The sequence below is a fragment of the Primulina tabacum genome, chromosome 6 (genome assembly GCF_025594145.1).
Source record: "Primulina tabacum isolate GXHZ01 chromosome 6, ASM2559414v2, whole genome shotgun sequence".
Classification (NCBI taxonomy): Eukaryota; Viridiplantae; Streptophyta; class Magnoliopsida; order Lamiales; family Gesneriaceae; genus Primulina; species Primulina tabacum.
Genome location: NC_134555.1, coordinates 1,173,350 through 1,191,983, shown reverse-complemented (window position 1 = coordinate 1,191,983; position 18,634 = coordinate 1,173,350). Strand labels below are relative to the sequence as shown.

Genomic DNA, 18,634 nt, shown 5'->3' with positions numbered 1-18,634 from the left:
TGAACTTCAGAAGGGTAGATTGAGAGAAAATATCAGAAGGGAAAAATAAAAAAGGTAAAGAAAGGAAAAAGGAACAAATAGAGATGTCGAGGACCCTACACGGAGTATGGAATATTCAACATTCTTAAGAAACTTCTTTTGGGAAAAAATATTATTTTACTGGGGGAGCTTTTTTGAATAACAATATTGTCGGGCAAATTTTGTTTCCAGGTTTACCAAACATCGAATTAAAACAATCTTTAATAATTTTTCTCTACGTCTTTTAAGTCAATAAAATTTAAAACAAATACAATAAACAATATATAAATACATAAGAAACAAAATATTACATCAATAACAAGTCAACAAATATTTCATTTATATATCTTGTGATATTGTTGATTGAATGTAGTATTTAGTAACTTCAACTTCGATAAGTTTTTTTTTCTGCTGATGCAATTGTTACTGAAATGATCGATAAAATACTATAGACAATATATGTATTTGAGATTAAACAATTCAGTTTCCCAAATATTTTAGCATATTCAAAAATCGTTGAACTTTCATACATGATTTATTAATCAGGATGGTTAAAAACTCTTTAAACTAAACAAATATCTTAAAATCTTTTGATATTGTTTAATTAATATCGATTTTGATCAATTACATAGGAAAAAAAAATCAAATTGGTCTTCTTTTTATTTTATATCAGACAAAGTTATTTTTATTTTAGAAAAAAAAACATATACATATATAATTTTTTTTAAAAAAAAAAATTTGAGCCCCTCTAGCGGCTTGACCCTGGGACGGTTGCCTCTGGTCTCATTATAAGATCCGACAAATTATTCCAGACAAATCACATCGACGAGTCATCCATGCAAATTGCATGCATGTTTTTTACAAATCTTTCGACAATGGCCCAAAAAATTGAAAATCACATAAATAATCAAATCAACATCGGCCTCACAGATGCACCAAAAAATCCTTTACATGTAAGGAACATGCCATTCTCTCCATTACTATTACCTTAAAATATCACCAATGCTGAGGAGGTCTCCCTTTCTCGCTCCTTCCATACATTAAATATTTTTTGATCTCCCTTTGTCTTTACATGCAGGTGGGCTCTATTATATAAATGACATCATAAAGTAAATAAGTTAAATCCAAAACTATATAAAAGATAAAAAGTTTGCTAAATAGACGTGATTATCATCTACTTTTTTCTTTTCATGGTGATGGGTAATTATTTTATAAATAAAGTATTATCGGGTAATATTATGCTGAAATTGTTGTGCAATTTAAATATGATACTATTGATGCGTACGTGTTGTTTTCATGTATTTTGTCGAATCATCATGAGTCTCATTCTTGTATTTTTCTTTTATTTTGAGTCTAATTTTTCAGTCTTTTTAATGATATAATTAGTAATATTAATTGTCTCATATATGTTTCAGTTTGCTTTGTAGGTAAATATGATCCAAACGTTGCTTTGTAGGTAAATATGATCCAAACGATCAAAAAAACGAATGAATTTAGACCAAAAGTGCGAACATGGCGCACTAGGACGGATGAAATTGGCCACTTAAGCATGCCCAAGTACAAGAAATAATGCAGATTTGCGAGCAGCTTGCACTGAGGTGGTGTAATTCGATCACCCTAGTGCGACCTGATAAGGAAAGAAGATTTTGTGTGATTTTTTTTCTAGTTTTTTAGACTTTTTAGGCTAGCTATATGGTAACCCTAATACACGATACTGGGGGGGTCATTCACCAGTCATTCATCATATATACTTGATATCACCTTTAACTCGAGAGCATACGAAAATGCAAAGAACGATCCCGGAGTCGATGAGGCAAGGAATAAGATACATCACACAACATTCTTGTTCTTCTCTTTCTTTTCTCCTTTTCGTGAAAAACAATTGTTTAATTGTTGTTTGGCGATGAACGAGCTAAGTTTTCATTGTTTGTAGGGAATTAGGGGCTCCTATCATAAACTGTGTTTTGATTAATTTAATATTCGACTCTTTTTATACTTGATTGTATTATTGTTCTTCTTTGAATTATTTAAGTGTATCTGACTTTTATGATTTTTTGATATCGCGAGTGAGTTTAAAAGAACAGTTTGTAATAAAAATGGATTTACAATTTGCATAGACATATGGAATTTATTACATGTTAATATAGATAACCTAATAGGTCGAAGCTAAGATATTCCATAAATTGTGCATGCAATTCACCTTTGATAGATAATTAAACACATTTAATTTTTTCACCGTGCTGAATTAGTGTATGATAGTTTGAGAAGGTGTGTTAATAATTTAGGGAATTCTATCAAAATCATAAATGAATGTCGAGATTAATTATTTATTTAAAGATATTTAATTATTCCATCATGTTGAATTATAGTTTAGTATAGCTTGAGAGAGTATGTTAATAATTTAGGGAATTCTATCAAAACCATAAATGAATGTCGAGATTAATTATTTATTTAAAGATGTTTAATTATTCCATCATGTTGAATTAGTTTAGTATAGCTTGAGAGAGTGTGTTAATAATTTAGAGAATCTTGTCAAAAGCATGAAAAAATGTTGAGATTAATTATTTGAATTATCAAGGGGACGTGAACCAAGATTTTCAACAAATTCTACCCCACTTGATTTTAATATTTTCACAACGTCTTCAACAAGGTCTTGAATTTATTTTCTTATTGAACTATATTTTTAGTTAAATTTTAGTAGATAAACAACACTTCAAAATATCGTTTACAATTTACTAAAGATTATATTCTGAAAATAATAAATGTGTGATACAGTTTTTGTGGCACGGTACTCGTATTTCATACATTATACTATAAATTTATTCAAGCGTAAAAGATCAAATTTTTATTGGAGATTTTCAGTGCAATAAAAGTTCGATCAAGTTTTTGCGTCATTGTCAAGGACTATTATATAAAGATTTTTTTTCAGTTATTTGCTTTAGTCTGTTTCACTTTCGTGAAGCTAACGCCATTTCTTTCCACATATTCTTTCTCTAGTACTGTATGACACGATCCATTGACTTGGAGCTTGAACCATTCGATCCAGAAATCGAGAGAACTTTTCACAGAAAAAGAAGGCAACAAAGGATTAAGATGACAACACAAGAAGAAGCAATGCAATATTAGGAGGAAGAAGAGCAACATCACAAGACGTACGTCACGTCCCATACCCATGCTGGAGTGTGCACAAACTTCTCTCGATGGGACGTGTCCGAAAATATTGTGATCAGTTGTGATGCAAATCAATTTGAAATCTAGCCAGTCGTAATTTAGATATATGATTCATAACAAAGTCCAGTTTTGGGGAACAACACTTGACGATCCCAACATTTATATTGTAATTTTTCCCGAGATCTGTGATAAGTTTAAACATTACAACACTTTTTCTTACTAAATATTTCACTCCATCAAAGACAACGAAGTTGAGAGCTGATATCAATACCTCTGCCCAAATGAGCAGGAATCAATGTACGAGGTGTGGGAACGTTACAAGGATTTACTACGGATATGTTCGCATCACGCACCATATATCTATTGGACTTGCGATGCAAACTTTTTAATACTGCTTAATTACATCGAATCGTACTATGATAGATACAGATACAGTTGCTTGATGAACTCTCTCGAAAAAATATATATAGCCGTTATCATATTCAATGTGAGAGTAACAATAAAGGAGATGTATGTTATGCAATTTAAATAATTTAAATCAGCAAACATTGAACATATATAGAGTTGATATAACAATCAAAACCCCGTTTTTTACTTTCCTGAAGGCGATGATTATCGCTATGTACTATTTAAAATGTTAAAATTAGACCATTATTATATTTTTTTGATAAAACGATAAAAGAACTAATCATACAAGCTAGATTTAATATTTTCAACTTTCACGTTGAATGCATGATATCCCGTGCAAACTTTGACGTAAAACGATAGCATATGATGATTGGCTACAATGGTTTACCAAAAGTCTGCAGAAAAAGAAACCACACGAAATGGAATCCAAAAGACAACACAAAACACTTGTCCCCCTCCAACGTCTCCCATACGTGTATCCACACACTCCCATTCATTCGTCCCCTCCACACTCAATCATATAAGCAATTCTTCTCCATTTTACCTAACACAGTTTCAGATACACGAAAGATCGTATCAAGAAGCCATGCGCAACCAGAATCTCAAAACCCCGTCCCTTCAGTCTAAGTCCAAGAAATTAACGGATTCTGAGGAATCCGATGCATCATTCTCAATATCAAAGAACAATAAATCAGTGCCAAAGGCAATTACTACTCACCAATCCCGTCAACCACCACTACTTTCAGACGCGGGAACAGATGTTCCTGTTTCCGCGGCTAGAAGCGGAGATGAGGGTGGTGGTTGCTACGGGCGAGAGAGGCTGAAGAGGCACTGGGTGGAGGTGGCGGGTCGGGTCTGGATCCCGGATATCTGGGGGCAGGAGGATTTGCTCAAGGATTGGATTGACTGCTCGGCTTTCGACTCCAGTTTGGTGGGCAGCAGCATCATGTCGGCTCGAAAATCGCTGGTGGAAGAAGGGAAAAGAGCTAGGTCATCCAGAATCCGTATAGAGAACAGCTGCTGATTCTGTAAAAGCCCAAATTATTATTATTTAATTTTAAAAAAAAATTCACAGAACAGTAATTATTATTTTCTGTCTGTCTGGCTTGAAGTTAATAATTTCCCTTCCTCCTCGAATAAGAAGCTTCATTCCTCTTATGTTTGACCTTTGGAATTCATTCATGAAGGCTGCAGATATCAATGCAAACTCCAAGAAATACGCGCAATAATACCTATGATTTCTTGTACACAATTACACGTGTGTTTCTTTTCTTATATTCTTGGTTTTCTCTTTTAAGTGAAAACTGATTGATTTTGGCAAATATAGAGTTGACATGTTGAAGTAGCTAGATCTTGAACTCGAGGAAGCAAAAATGAATTGGATTCAAGGGGAGGATTCGATTTATAAGAACATATCATTCACCTGTGTGAGATCTTGTGTTTATTATATCACAAAAACTCCGGTGAGTTGGCCTCACGGATCGATTTCTTGAGTCAAATCTCTTATTTACGTCATACATGAAAAGTATTACTGTTTATGTAAGAGTATTATTTTTTATTGTGAATATCAGTAGGGTTGACCCATCTTACAAATAAAGTATCATGAGATCGTTTCACAAGAGACATACTCTTATTATATTTTTCTTAATTTCTTTTTTGGAATGTCTTTCCATTTTATTGTATTTTTTCCCTTCGGAATTGATTGTGGGCCATAAAATTTTTATGCGATTTACCGAATTTCGATCATTGGGTTGGATTTTCGATTTCAGCCTTAATTTGTTTGTTGAGTGAACAAAATCAATATTTCACTATTTCTATATAAATTATACGATAGATTTTTATTTAAAGTTGAATAAAAATAAAAATAACATAGTTTATAAATTTACATTCGTTTTATCAATTCTTTTTAAATTATTGATCAACTCATTATTTATTTGCCCATTCTATGTTTAGATATTTGTAAATTAAAAAATTTATTAATACAAGTTTTATTTCTTTACTAATTAAAATGCATTATTTATTTTTCATTTGATATGTCCAAATGATATATTGCTGATGTCTCTAGAATGGAGTCCATTTTCATCTCAGAAACAAAATTCAACAAAAACAAAAACAAAACAAACCCACTGTACTTTTAAATAATATTTTATTCTTCCAAGTAAAATAATATTTCTGACAAAACAGAGTCAACATGGAGGCTCCCGATTTCAGTATTTTGTCGCATTTAAAAGAAAATACACTTAACGCTCATCATTGATTATCTTCGGTTATACTAATTAAATAAAGGTTAAATAATTATTGAGTGTGTGTCTTGTCAGACGATCTTATAAATTTTTATTTATGAGACGGGTTAACTCTACCGATATTCACAATAAAAAATATTGCTAAGAAGTAATATTTTTCATGAATAACTCAAATAAGATACATGTCTCACAAAATACGATACGTGGGATCGTTTAACATCAATTTTTATCATAATTAAATTTGTTCTTATTTGACACGGCACCACGCAAAAATTGAGGGGTTGAAGTCTAACATGTATAATTCAATTTGACCAAGTAATCGATAAAAATGACAATTTCTCCCTGTCCTGCAGCAAAACCATGGAGATAGATATTGGAAGACATTTTTTTTTATATGTAATTCAATTGATCACAAAAGAAAGTGGAAAAAAATTCAAACTTTATTATAGAGAATTCGAAATTTTTATTACTAGTAATAAACAAAAAAATTCTTACTAAATCGTTTTACTAGTCAATTTTGTGAGAAAATTTTCAATTTAATTCGGAGTAAGTCTCTTGTGAGACGATATCACGAATCTTTATCTGTGAGACGAGTCAACCCTATCTATATTCACAATAAAAATTAATATTCTTATTATAAAAAATAATATTTTTCATAAATGATCCAAACAAAATATATATCTCGGTAAAATACAATCTACGGGATCATCTCATGTTAGTTTTTATCTTTAATCCGATTCGTTTTATGTAAAAAAATATGGATCGAAACAAAGTACTGACAAACCACCGTTGACAATCCCCCCGTATCTATTTTACATTACAGCTAATTATAGCCGCCACTCAAAGCAATTCCACGTCATCAGAATAATTAATGGATGCTGCGTCCTCGTCTTCAATTCAGCACGCGCTAACTTCTGCTCATGACACACGCGCGCCGATCCATTTCCAGCGACTCCGAACCCACTTGATTCAGATCCTCCGCGGCCCAAGACCCGGATCGCCGCCCCGAAGAGAACCGCGTCACGCCTCCCAAACTCGGCGGCTCCCACGCAGCTTTGTGACTCACGCTCCTCCACTGCGCTCCAACTGCCACCGGTTTTTTCTCCGTGACTTCCACAATTTTACAGCTACTCGAGCGGTCTGGATACTTGTTAGCCTTCTTGGACCGGAATACGCTCATTAACTTGGAATAAAACCCGCCCTTCTTCTTCTGCTTCTTTATCTCGGCGCCGGTGGTTTTTGATTTCTCCACCTGCTTCTTCCGGCTGGTTTTTTGTTTTTCCAGCTGTTTCTCGGTTATCTTGGAGGAGCTCGGCCTCCGTCTGCCGCGCTTCGAGCGGACTCTCCCGATACAAGAAACCTTCGGGGACCCCGGATCAATTATAGGAACAGTCGATTTCCCCGCCGAGGAGGAGTGTTTGGGAAACAGCCTCACGTTCACCGATCTACATGTCCTTCTATGTGCATCCACAAAAGTGTTCTTCTGCGTCTTTGGCAGTCCAATAATGGAAGCCTTGGATTTCAAGGCAACTGAAAACCTCTGAAAACTGTGGTTAGAATTAGGGTTCAAATTCGCCGAGTTCGCGTTGCCTTTGGTGGAATCTTTTCTCTCGGAAAGGGCGTTACGATCGAACCAATCGTATTCAGCATCCTTAGACAGCCAGAAAGACTCCGGCGGGAAGTCGGTGTCTTCTTCATCGGGAATGAATTCATTTTCCGGCGATTCATCGTCTGCCAAAGTTACACATACGACTTTCCGGTCATTTCCTCCACCAGTGCAAGCGCTGACAAGATCGACTTGAGGCATAATAGAAGAAAATAATCTTTATAGGCTAAAGTGTTTTTGGTAATAACAGGTTGAAGGTGGGAATGGAAGAATTTTATAAAGCCCAGCAACAAATTAAATTAACTAATATTAAAATATTTTATTAGTATAATATAAAATTATTATTTATGGTGGATGATTTTGTCTGGAGTTTCAACTTCCAACTTCTTGACTGCTGATTTCATTATTTATTCAATTTTTATTATATCAAATAATATATGTATCTTTATTATCTATAATTATTAAATATGATATCTGTCGAATAACTATTTTAAAAAATATCAAAATATTTAATTTCATAATTAATTTTTTTACTTTACTAAAAAACATCTTAAATCACTCCATAATTTACATAAAAAAAAATTAAACAAAACTTCTCTTTTAATTGAACAACTCTTATAGATTAAAAGAGTAGGTCTCTTGTGAGACGGTCTCACGAATCTTTATCTGTGTGACGGGTCAACCATACTGATATTCACAATAAAAAGTAATATTCTTAGCGTAAAAAGTAATATTTTTTCATGGACGACCCAAATAAGAGATCCATCTTACAAAATACGACCGGTGAGACCATCTCACACAAGTTTTTTTTTCAAGTTGAAAATAGTTTCGTGTTAATTGTTTAGTATTATTTGATCAAATTAAAAATAAGAAATACACATTCAACACATGTGCATCTTTACTAGTGTTTATTAAGAAAAAGATATGAAAATCTATTCTTCATTAAATAAATATTAATAATATTGACCTTGATAATAGAGGGAAAAATAATTTGAAATATCATAATAACTAAGGACAAGACAATATTACTTATCAGTTAAATTTACGTATAATTTTTTATGTAAAAAATAAATAGTGCTTGATGTTAGAAATTTTTAACATATGTTCACTTAAATTCCGAACAAATAATTCCTCGTACCATCTCATCAAATTCTTTGTAAAATCGTTAGAACACGCGCACACACTCTTACAATTTTTCGATGTTTTAACTTTAATAATTAACTTATTTATATATAAAGCTTCGATACCTTCAGTTTTTCGACGTTAATAATGGGATGTAACCCTCGACTCTTTTAATCTAAAATAATGTCTCAATAATTCATAATGTAACCTAATAATCGAGCTAGCTTTTAATTCTAATTTACGATCATCCACAAATTGGTTGGATCAAATTTTATAAAGTAGGTCTTTTGTGAGACGGTCTCACGAATCTTTATCTGTGAAGCCGGTCAACCCTACCGATATTCACAATAAAAAGTAATAATTTTCATGGATGACCCAAATAAGATATTTGTATAACAAAATACGACCCGTGAGACCGTCTCACACAAATTTTTACCAATTTTATAATGATTTAATTTAATTCAATTTAGATAAATGATCGAGTATGGTTATTAAATGCATTCGATTTGTCCATCTAAATATAAGGAAGAGTTTTTTTTTAAAAAAAAAAATCTTATTCTTAATACAATAAATAGTTTTATATTATATGATGCGGTTCTGGTATGACAAGTGAAGTGAGTTGCCTGCTTTAATTTTTATTAGCTTTGGTAACGCACATCCAACCCACCGTAATTTCGTCCACTTGTATTAATTTTTCAATTTTTCGAAATGATTATGTTTCCACAAATATTATATCATAATCGGGTCAACAAACTGATACCAAATTTCTCCTTGTCCGGAGTTGTCATATATCAGTATTTTAAATCTTTTCGATATCGGATGAACTTAAATTCACAGTCCATTAATCCAAATACAACCTAAAAGAATCCATTTATATATAAACTTGTTGGTCAACATCACTTCAATCTTCTTCATCTGTATTGATGAAAATTAGTGAGCCTAAGATCTCGACACATTGTTTCGTAAATAACAAATATCATATAATAAAAAGAGTAATGCATTAAATCTTTTCATTAAACACTTTCTGGTATAAAAATAAACCATCGATAAAAAAATTTTTCTCCGTAAACATTAAAATAAAAACTCTGTAAAATATCTCATCTTAACCTCGAGTATAAACTCATACCCATCAACATAAACAATCAACTTTTCCTTCAAAATTTTTTGCATAAAAGTTTCCTTTAACTATGTGAAGCGTAAGTGACTCAAAAATTCAATGTAGTCAATAGTTATAATCCTTTAGCCAAACTATCCATGTGTTCAGGTTGGTAGAGATACCCCGACCCGAAGATCGACATCTAAAGTTGTTAGTCAATCAAAATTGACAGAGACATCCAAACCCGAAAACCAACATCCAACACCCATAAACAATCAAATTGGTAGAGACACCTCGACCCAAACACAGACATCCAAAACCGATAAACACTCGTAACTTTGCCATACTACATTAAAAATCTCCCTCTCCCAACACGCTGGCCCCTGCACAATCCCTTACGCACAGCACACGCACACGCACACAGTAACATACACGCAACATACGTAGAATAGCTGACACATGGACTGCATACACGAACTCACCCACACGGCATACGTAAGAAATACTCATGCACTAACGTATCTCTATGAAATATATGACAGACTTTTCTTACCTCAGATAGTGGCTTTCAATATCTTGAATCTTCAATATGATTTTGTTGTTCTTCCAAAGCACAAACACACCTCTATTAAACATATAAATACAAAATGGTGATAGATTTTTGAGAAACTATTACTAACACAAAAGGCGCAAAAGTAATCAAAGTTTATGTAAGAAACAAGAAAATTAGATTATGACTTGGATCATTGAACTAAAAATATATTGAAAAGTCGTATCATAATAGACATTCTATGATATTTGGCTAGTAAAAACAAAGGGCCTAATACAATGGATATCGATAGTAATTGTATATATAAATGGAGAGATTCTAGTCAGTCACAATTTTCTTTAGTTGTACTTCAGAATAAGTCTATTTCATAAACAATTTTCCATAAGCTAAAGAAAATATCTAAAGATATTGGATCGGAATTCAAAATCTGATGAGAGATTATAGATAAAATGGAGTCCACAATATAAATTACCGTACCGCTCCTCGTGGAGTAGATCCCGTTACACCATTGGGATACAGTACTTCGAATTAACTGGAGTACCGCTAGCGAGTACCGGACATGCAATCAGTCCTAGCGAGGAATGACGCTCAGTTATCAGCTGAGTACGTATTTGTGAACCTGTTTCTGGATCTCTACTTTATGGAAACCAGTCTATCTATGGACCTTAGCAGAAGCGAATTAATTTTTATCAACATTCCAACCAAATAAAATTTGACATATATGTGTACTATTTGATATTCACTAATTAACATGTTTTTCAATCACGTGAATCCATGCATGCATTCAAGGCGATCAATTGAATATAAATTAATTCGGCCATAAACCAACTAATTAAAAGCAATAAATTGCATACCTTACAAAAATTATCATACGTTTTCAATTTATAATAACTTCATTTAATAATCCACTTTTTGAAAAATATTATTTTATTTTAACATCTTCAGAAATATCAATTCATGATTCTTCCATAACACTAAAATGACATTTGTATGAAATATCAACAAAGAATAACATTGACATATATTGACCATAGACCCATATTCCTTAGGTAATCCACAAATAGTTGATCTTATATCAATATGATTATATTAGTTCGTAGATCAATATTTTTCAAAAATATTAATACCGATCTATTTCATTCCGAGTAGGCAGAGACGTAGCCAGAAAAATTTTTGACCTAGGGCTGAATGACTCGATAAACAATAGTGACATTAATTAGATATAAGCTACTGCTCTGCAATTTTTAATCGAATAAAACTCATCGATTATCGAATCAGTATCTATCCTTGCTCTAAACTTTCTTTTAATGTAGATAATCATATAATCTGTCAATAACTCTTCTTTCATCTTATTCTAGAGTGAGGTATTAAGAAATTTCATAGCTGAGAATGATCGTTCAGTTGTTGCCGTAAAAACATGAAGCGTTAAAACAAGACAAATCAAATCTTTAAGAAAAATGCACCGGAGCCGCGAGGCAGGCATGCTAGGGCGGAAGATTTTCCCCGTCATAGTGCCCCCGGTGAAATTTTCTGCTCGAAACTCGCGTTGGGGCGGAAAAACAGAAAATCCACTAAAAATATACATCATACGGAAGTTAATCTCAAACTCTATACATACCAAAGATCTAATCTTCTATGACTTCATCAATACATAAGCTGAAAAATAACTACAAAATCAACCAAGCCATAGTTTGAATCTTTCTGCATAATAAATAGGAATAATCTAAATAAGTAGAAAAAAACAATCATTCATCTCGTGAAAATTCAATCGAGACCCTCTCCCGCACAAACTTTTTCAAATCTCTTACCAGAAATTCCTTTCAAATCCTCGCCCTCACAACTTTTTTCAACTCGAGACCCTTGCTTACAAAAATACAGTTGTTTATATAGGTAATTTCTCTTATGATTAAATGGGTTGAAAATAATTTTAGTGGGCCAAGTTAGTAAATATAATTATTTTATGGACTGGATAAAACTTAAATGTAGGCTAAAATTACACATATACTATAATTACTAATAATATTTTTTTTTTGATATAGGACTGGAGCCCACCCCAGCCTTTGGGGTGGCTCCGTCCCTGCGAGTAGGTCTCTTGTGAGACGGTTTCACGAATCTTTATCTGTGAGATCGGTCAACCCTACCGATATTCACAATAAAAAGTAATACTCTTAACATAAAAAGTACTAATTTTTCATGGATGACCCAAATTAGATATATGTCTCACAAAATACAACTCATGAGACCGTCTCACACAAATGTTTGTCTTTCACTCCCATTTGAGAACCCATATTTATATAATATAATTACAATATACAAATCTTTAAATAAATAAAATTCAGATATGAAAATCTATATTTATAGTTTAAAATCTTATCGTAACAAAATTAATATATAAATTTTGTTAATATTAATAAAATTGTGAAAATCACTATTCTACCCCCATGATGTGTACGTGGCACTTATCTGTTGGATTTACTCTGGTCAAATGACCATAAACTCTAGGTATGGCGCACACCTCGAAATCCGAGGTATTAGGCAAACAGGTCACCTGAACAGCAGTTCTTTCTTCTAATTCCCTTCGCCTCTTCATTTCGGAATCCGCACTTTTACAAGAGGAAAATTTTATTGTAATCCCATCTGGGTTTTCCCAATTATGGCCAGGGGGAGAAAAAGGGTGAAGTTGTGAGTTTCTGTTGCCTGTGTATACTACATTTAGCAATTTATATGTTACGATTTTTTGGGATTTCGTTTCAGGAGTTGTGGGTTTTACGTTATGTTTTATGTTCTTGATTTACATAGATTGAGATTTGATTTTGTAGACGAGTAAAGGTTAACTCTTTTACGTTGAATTAGCCAAAGAAATTGAAATTTGTGGCATTCATTCAGTTTTAAGTGTGCGAAGAAAAATGACCAGCGAATGACCAAGGGATCCATCCGATAAAGTATGACTGGTTCTTATTGAATCTGTTTATTTGCTTATTTGTTTACTTTCTGGTTTATCAAATCTGGGTAGGCTTAAAATTTATCAGAATTTTGCCTTCAAACTTTTTTGACATCAACATTATTGGGACTAGCAGAAACCAAGTTGGGAAATCAAGTATTTAATCTGTGAAAAAAATGGGAGCCAAGGATGATTTCATAATTTGTAATGACACTATTTTTTTATGAAAGATTTCATCTGATGGAGCTGTAGATTGAAACAATTGTTTGATAACGGTCGGCAAGATTCGGTTGTACAGATTGGTTAGAAAACTAGGCATTTGACAACGGTTGGAAAGATTTGGTTGTTCAGAAACAATCTAACCTCTTGTGGAGACCCAAAATGTACTGGATTCAAGGATTTAAACAATGTTCTTACGTCTGACATGTGTTGCAAGAGGCGTCGCCTGTTTCCATAGGGCAAACAACGGCCGTGCCCCTTACACGTGTTGCAAAAGGCGTGGCATGTTTCAATTATGCCGTAGTTTTTGGTGGTTCCGGATTCATCACTAATAATTGAGTGTTCGATATTTTTCTTGTAGGTAATTATGATCAATGTATTCTGAAACCAATAATTAAATAACGATCTTTGCTCATGCTGAATCGTTACATTAAATAAACGTCTTGAATGGCTATACTTTTGAAATTTTTCCTGCTGCATTTAAGCACCTGTGAATTTCTTTACTGATTTACCAATCGTGCATTACAGTTTCTGCATATGATATTTGTTCTACTTTATTTTTCAAGCAGCATTCTTAACCAACAGTGAAGAAGTGCAACTAGGGTAATAGCACTTCTCGATTGATATTGCTGTTTTTTCCTCGGTTTTTGTTCTTGTAGGTTAGCTGATACGATAAAAAAAGAGAGAGGAGATTCAAGTGTGGATTCAGATGAGGAACAGACATGGTCGGCGCTTCCAATTGAGCTTTTGGAACAGTTTATTTCCAAATTAAACTTAAAAGACAATATCCGTGCATCTGCCGTTTGCAAGTGCTGGTTAGCTGTTGCATTCTCTGTCCGGCAAGCCAATAAACCTCCCTGGTTAATGTATATGCCTAAACATGGGGATCTTTGTGAATTCTATGACCCCTCAGAGCGCAAGAAATATTGGCTCAAGTTTCCGGAGTTGCAAGACTCTAGACTTTGCTATGCCAAGGATGGTTGGTTGCTGATGATGAACCCTAAACCTCAAAACATATTCTTCTTTTGCCCTTATACCCGAGAGGTGATAAAATTGCCTGTTCTGCAACGGTTAGCACTTCAAATGATTGCTTTTTCGGCCGCGCCAACATCTCCTAGCTGTGTTCTTTTCACAGTTAGGCGAGTTGTTGGCTCTATCGTTGAAATTAGGACATGTCGTCCTGGTGATAAAGAATGGACGACCACTAATTACGAAAGCCACCCAACATTTGATTGCAGTCTGTTTGATAAGATTGTATTCTCCAAGGGCCATTTCTGTTGTTTTAGCTATACCAGCTTTTTGGGGCTTTATAGTCACAGCAAAAATTCTTGGACTGTTCATCATGTGCCCCTACCTCAGAGGCCCCTGAATTCATATTCAAAGTCTTGGTATAACAGAAAGTTCATGGCAGAGCATGGTGGAATTGTCTACCTTGTAAACAGTAGCTCTCATGATGACCCGCTCGTATTCAAGTTAGACGAGACAAAAATGGCATGGATAAGAATTGAAACTTTAGGAAACTTGACGCTCTTTGTGAGTTTCTATTCATGCCATGCTGTGACGGATCTTCTTGGAAAGATGAGAAATAGTGTTTATTTCCCCAAGGTTCTCTACTATGGCAAGCGTTGCGTTCAATATTCTCTGGATAAAGAGAGATTCTTCCCCCGAAAGAAGCTTAACGATTGGGAGGAAAACGACACCTTTGACCACATTTGGATCGAAGCCCCCGAAGACCTATCATTCTTGTATGAACGGTAAATCACATCTTCATGCTTTGCTGTTTGTACTTGAACTACAATGTCACCCTTTTTCATCTTTTCTGCTTAGTTTTAAAACAAGAAGTTATTAAACAATGTGGTGATGGGTTGTTTCTATATCACATCTGAAACTGATGCTTAGGCGAAGCTTGACTTTCTTGATTAACACTTTAAAAAATATTGCTTTCAGTTCAAGATCTAAGCATCTGTATGGTCTAAACATCCAAATTCATTTGTTTACGGAGATACTTTCTCCATATATGATTTATATTTTTAAGTTTTACTACAAAAATGCACATACGATGCACGTGATTTGCACATAAGCTTTTTAGTGCTCATTCTACAAGGAATGTGAAAACTTAAAAATAGAAACCATATAGACTTAGTTTTGTAGAAAACCAATATCTTACAATGATTTTATATATTTGATATTGAATATTCCAATTCTTATTTATCCACACTTTTTGGTTAAGGAGACAATTTTTACTTACAAATATAAATGTTGTATTATTTATAATCAATTTATCAAACATGATGCAATTTCAACAATCTAATTCATATACATATCTTAATCATTAAATCATTAGAGTTTAAGGTATAGTTTGGTACATGAGATAATAGAGGGATTGATAAATAATCTTTCTTATCCAACGTTTGGTACCTTTTTAGAAAGATCATGATAATATCATGGGTCCGTGATAAATAATTTGATATAAGGATTAAATATCTCTTTTATGAGATGTGATAACTTTAATCTAATGATAAAAACACCACAAATGACTTAATTGCCCTCAATATATAAAAATTTTAAACTATATTGTTCTCTCATTTCACTTGTAGGTAGAAATTAAAATCAAATAAATATTTTTTATTTATTTTTATATATTATATAATATGATAATTATATAAATGATTTGTACAAATCTGGATAAAATTATTAGTATCACTCGATTAACCTTAAAAATTTATATTTGACTCGACTCACAAAATTAAGGGCTCAATTATCATATTATATAATACATAAAATTAGGTAAAATAAATAAATCATGCAAGCACTGTCGGCGCATGAACAGATAAGAAATATGAACTCAAGCAACAACTTTGAAATTATGAAATTTATTATGATAAGGTTAATTTTGTCATTACAATCTAATATATAAATTTAATCATTCTTATTAAAATCATACCAAACATTAAATATAATATCATACATCTTATTTATAATTAACTTATCATTATATTATATATCACATGTTTATCATATCATGTGTACCAAACTATGCCTAATTAGCTAACTTTTGGTCAACTTAATCCCTTAGTAATTATTATTGAGTATGTCTTTTGTGAGACAGTCTCACGAATATTTATCTGTGAGACGGATCAACCTTATCGATATTCACAATAAAAAGTAATATTCTTACCATAAAAAGTAATATTTTTTCATGGATGACTCAAATAAGATATTCGTCTTACAAAATATGACTCGTGAGAACGTCTCACACAAGTTTTTGTCATTATTATTTGGATGCAAACACCAACTCGACCAAGAAAAAACGAAGGGGGTAGTAAGGAAAATCTGCTAGTCCTTTGATAAATTATATCATATATTTTTATATAGTCATGTGATATTTTTTTTAACACTGTAAAAAAATAGTGTATTTATAAACTCAATTGACACGATATTATTATACGAGGATATACTTTAGATATAATTCCATCTTTGAAGATATTAAAATAAGGATTTAAAAAATTAAGCCAGGGTAATATAATTTTTTTAGTGAAAAAAATACCTTGTAAGTTATAACTGGGAAACAACTACTTTTATTCCTATAAAAAAAAATTGATTTATCCACATAAATAAGGAAGGAAATAATTCTCACAGCTCGACGGAAATATTTCGTTTTTGGGATTCCATAAATAAAAAAGAGTGCCTACAAAGGAGAAAGTGTGGTTGCACACAAGGAAAGTTTTAGTTTTAAGCGTCCAAACTCAAACCAGAGCCCTTCCTATTCCTAATAAATACGCACGCAAAAGGCCGTAAAACCCCATAAAAATCAGAGTTTTTGAGAGCCAAGACCTTGTTCTTCTATGAAAATCCATCAAATATTTTCACCATTCCTCCAAAACTTAGTGTCTTCTGTGAAAACCCGTCAAATATTTGCAGGAGAAAGAGTTAATTTGAGGATGGATGCATATTTTGGTGATCATGATTGGTGTGAAGAATGTGTTATGCTTCCTGCATGGTATCACCGAGACTTTCAAACATTGATCCCACCATCACCTTGGCAAACTTCAGCGGCAACACCAGAAACTCTGCATAAGGTGTCGGAGGAGATCATGAAAAAGTTGGATGAAGTTGATGATTTCTTCGAGTTCAAGTCTCCCGCTATTTGGCTAAATCACCCGCCACTTGAGGAGGAAGAACAACTAAAGATGATCGCATCAACCGACCCTGCTGAGATGCCATCACCACATAAAGCAACACCCGTGATCAAGATGTGGGAGGAGATGATAAATTCTGGGTGAGACTGCATAATTTCTTGAATTCAAGATCGCGTATTTAGAACATGTCGAAGAGTTGTAGGCCACTGAAGATAACTCGGAGTTCAACACTATTTCAGAATCAGATGCAAGAATATCACTACAGAATTAAATCTAACTAGTCCTTCTAATATTTACAGGAGGTCTTTCCGATTCTATTTGCAGGTTTACAATTTCTTTGTTTAAGAAATTCTATTTTTAAGGATATTGCTCAATTCAATTTTGGGTATGAAAGCCGAAATTTAAATTTTGGTTTTTGATCTAACCATATTCCTCATCCCACATCTGATCTTGTTTGAAAAAATTGTTGTTCTTCTTGAGTTCTTTCAATACAAATCGCCAATTTCTTTCAAATTGTTGTACTCTCAATAAGAATCATCGATTTCTTTTATTTTAATAAATTAACAAGTTATATTCCAACTATTTCCCCACATTTTGAGGACTAACAGATAGGAAATAAACGTTTTTATCCTTTGAGAAAATCTCATTTTCTGAAATTAATGGGTGTTTGTGGGAGTTATTCTAGTGCCTGTTATATTATATATAATATATGGATTATACATAAAAGATATATGGTTATTTATCTCGATGAAGTGTAAAATAGAAACCAAGTTCTGCTTTGCCAGAGGAAGATTATGATCCTAACATGTCTTTATCTGTCCAAAAAAGGTTACATTCAATAAATACTCCACTACTCAATCGAGCTTTCATTTTGCCGAAGCATAGATTCACACTATGGATGATGGCTCATACGAAGCTACTGACAAGAGATCGATTGCCATTTGTTGTGGATAAGTCATGCGGCCTATGCAACGAAGAAGCTGAATCAATCAATCATCTTTTCTTCTTATGCAAGTTTTCAAGTGCAGTGTGGGGTGAAATACGAAATTGGTTGGGTATGATGAAGATGATGCACTCACGAGCAACTGTCCTAAAAGCTTTCAGAACTTGTTACCGTGGGA

At 33.1% G+C, this 18,634-nt stretch overlaps 2 protein-coding genes across 2 annotated transcripts; one reads left to right on the top strand and one right to left on the bottom strand.

The window, feature by feature from the left end:
* Nucleotides 1-6,747: 6,747 nt before the first annotated feature.
* LOC142548347 (uncharacterized) lies at nt 6,748-7,647 on the bottom strand. The gene has a single exon (XM_075656649.1). It carries the CDS (start codon nt 7,645-7,647, stop codon nt 6,748-6,750), a length of 900 nt encoding a protein of 299 aa, XP_075512764.1.
* A 5,081-nt stretch (nt 7,648-12,728) lies between these two features.
* On the top strand, nt 12,729-17,943 carry LOC142548501 (F-box/kelch-repeat protein At1g57790-like). The gene is made up of 3 exons (XM_075656856.1): nt 12,729-12,896; nt 14,034-15,128; nt 17,296-17,943. Exons 1-3 carry the CDS (start codon nt 12,868-12,870, stop codon nt 17,306-17,308), a joined length of 1,137 nt encoding a protein of 378 aa, XP_075512971.1. The 5' UTR covers nt 12,729-12,867; the 3' UTR covers nt 17,309-17,943.
* Nucleotides 17,944-18,634: the final 691 nt, after the last annotated feature.

What these genes read in the sequence shown, in the direction of transcription:
- LOC142548347 (XM_075656649.1), bottom strand. Translation starts at nt 7,647, where the DNA reads ATGCCTCAAGTCGATCTTGTCAGCGCTTGCACTGGTGGAGGAAATGAC.
- LOC142548501 (XM_075656856.1), top strand. Translation starts at nt 12,868, where the DNA reads ATGGCCAGGGGGAGAAAAAGGGTGAAGTT. An exon ending in GGGAGAAAAAGGGTGAAGTT is followed by an intron (nt 12,897 to 14,033) that starts GTGAGTTTCTGT and finishes TTGTTCTTGTAG; the next exon opens with GTTAGCTGATACGATAAAAA.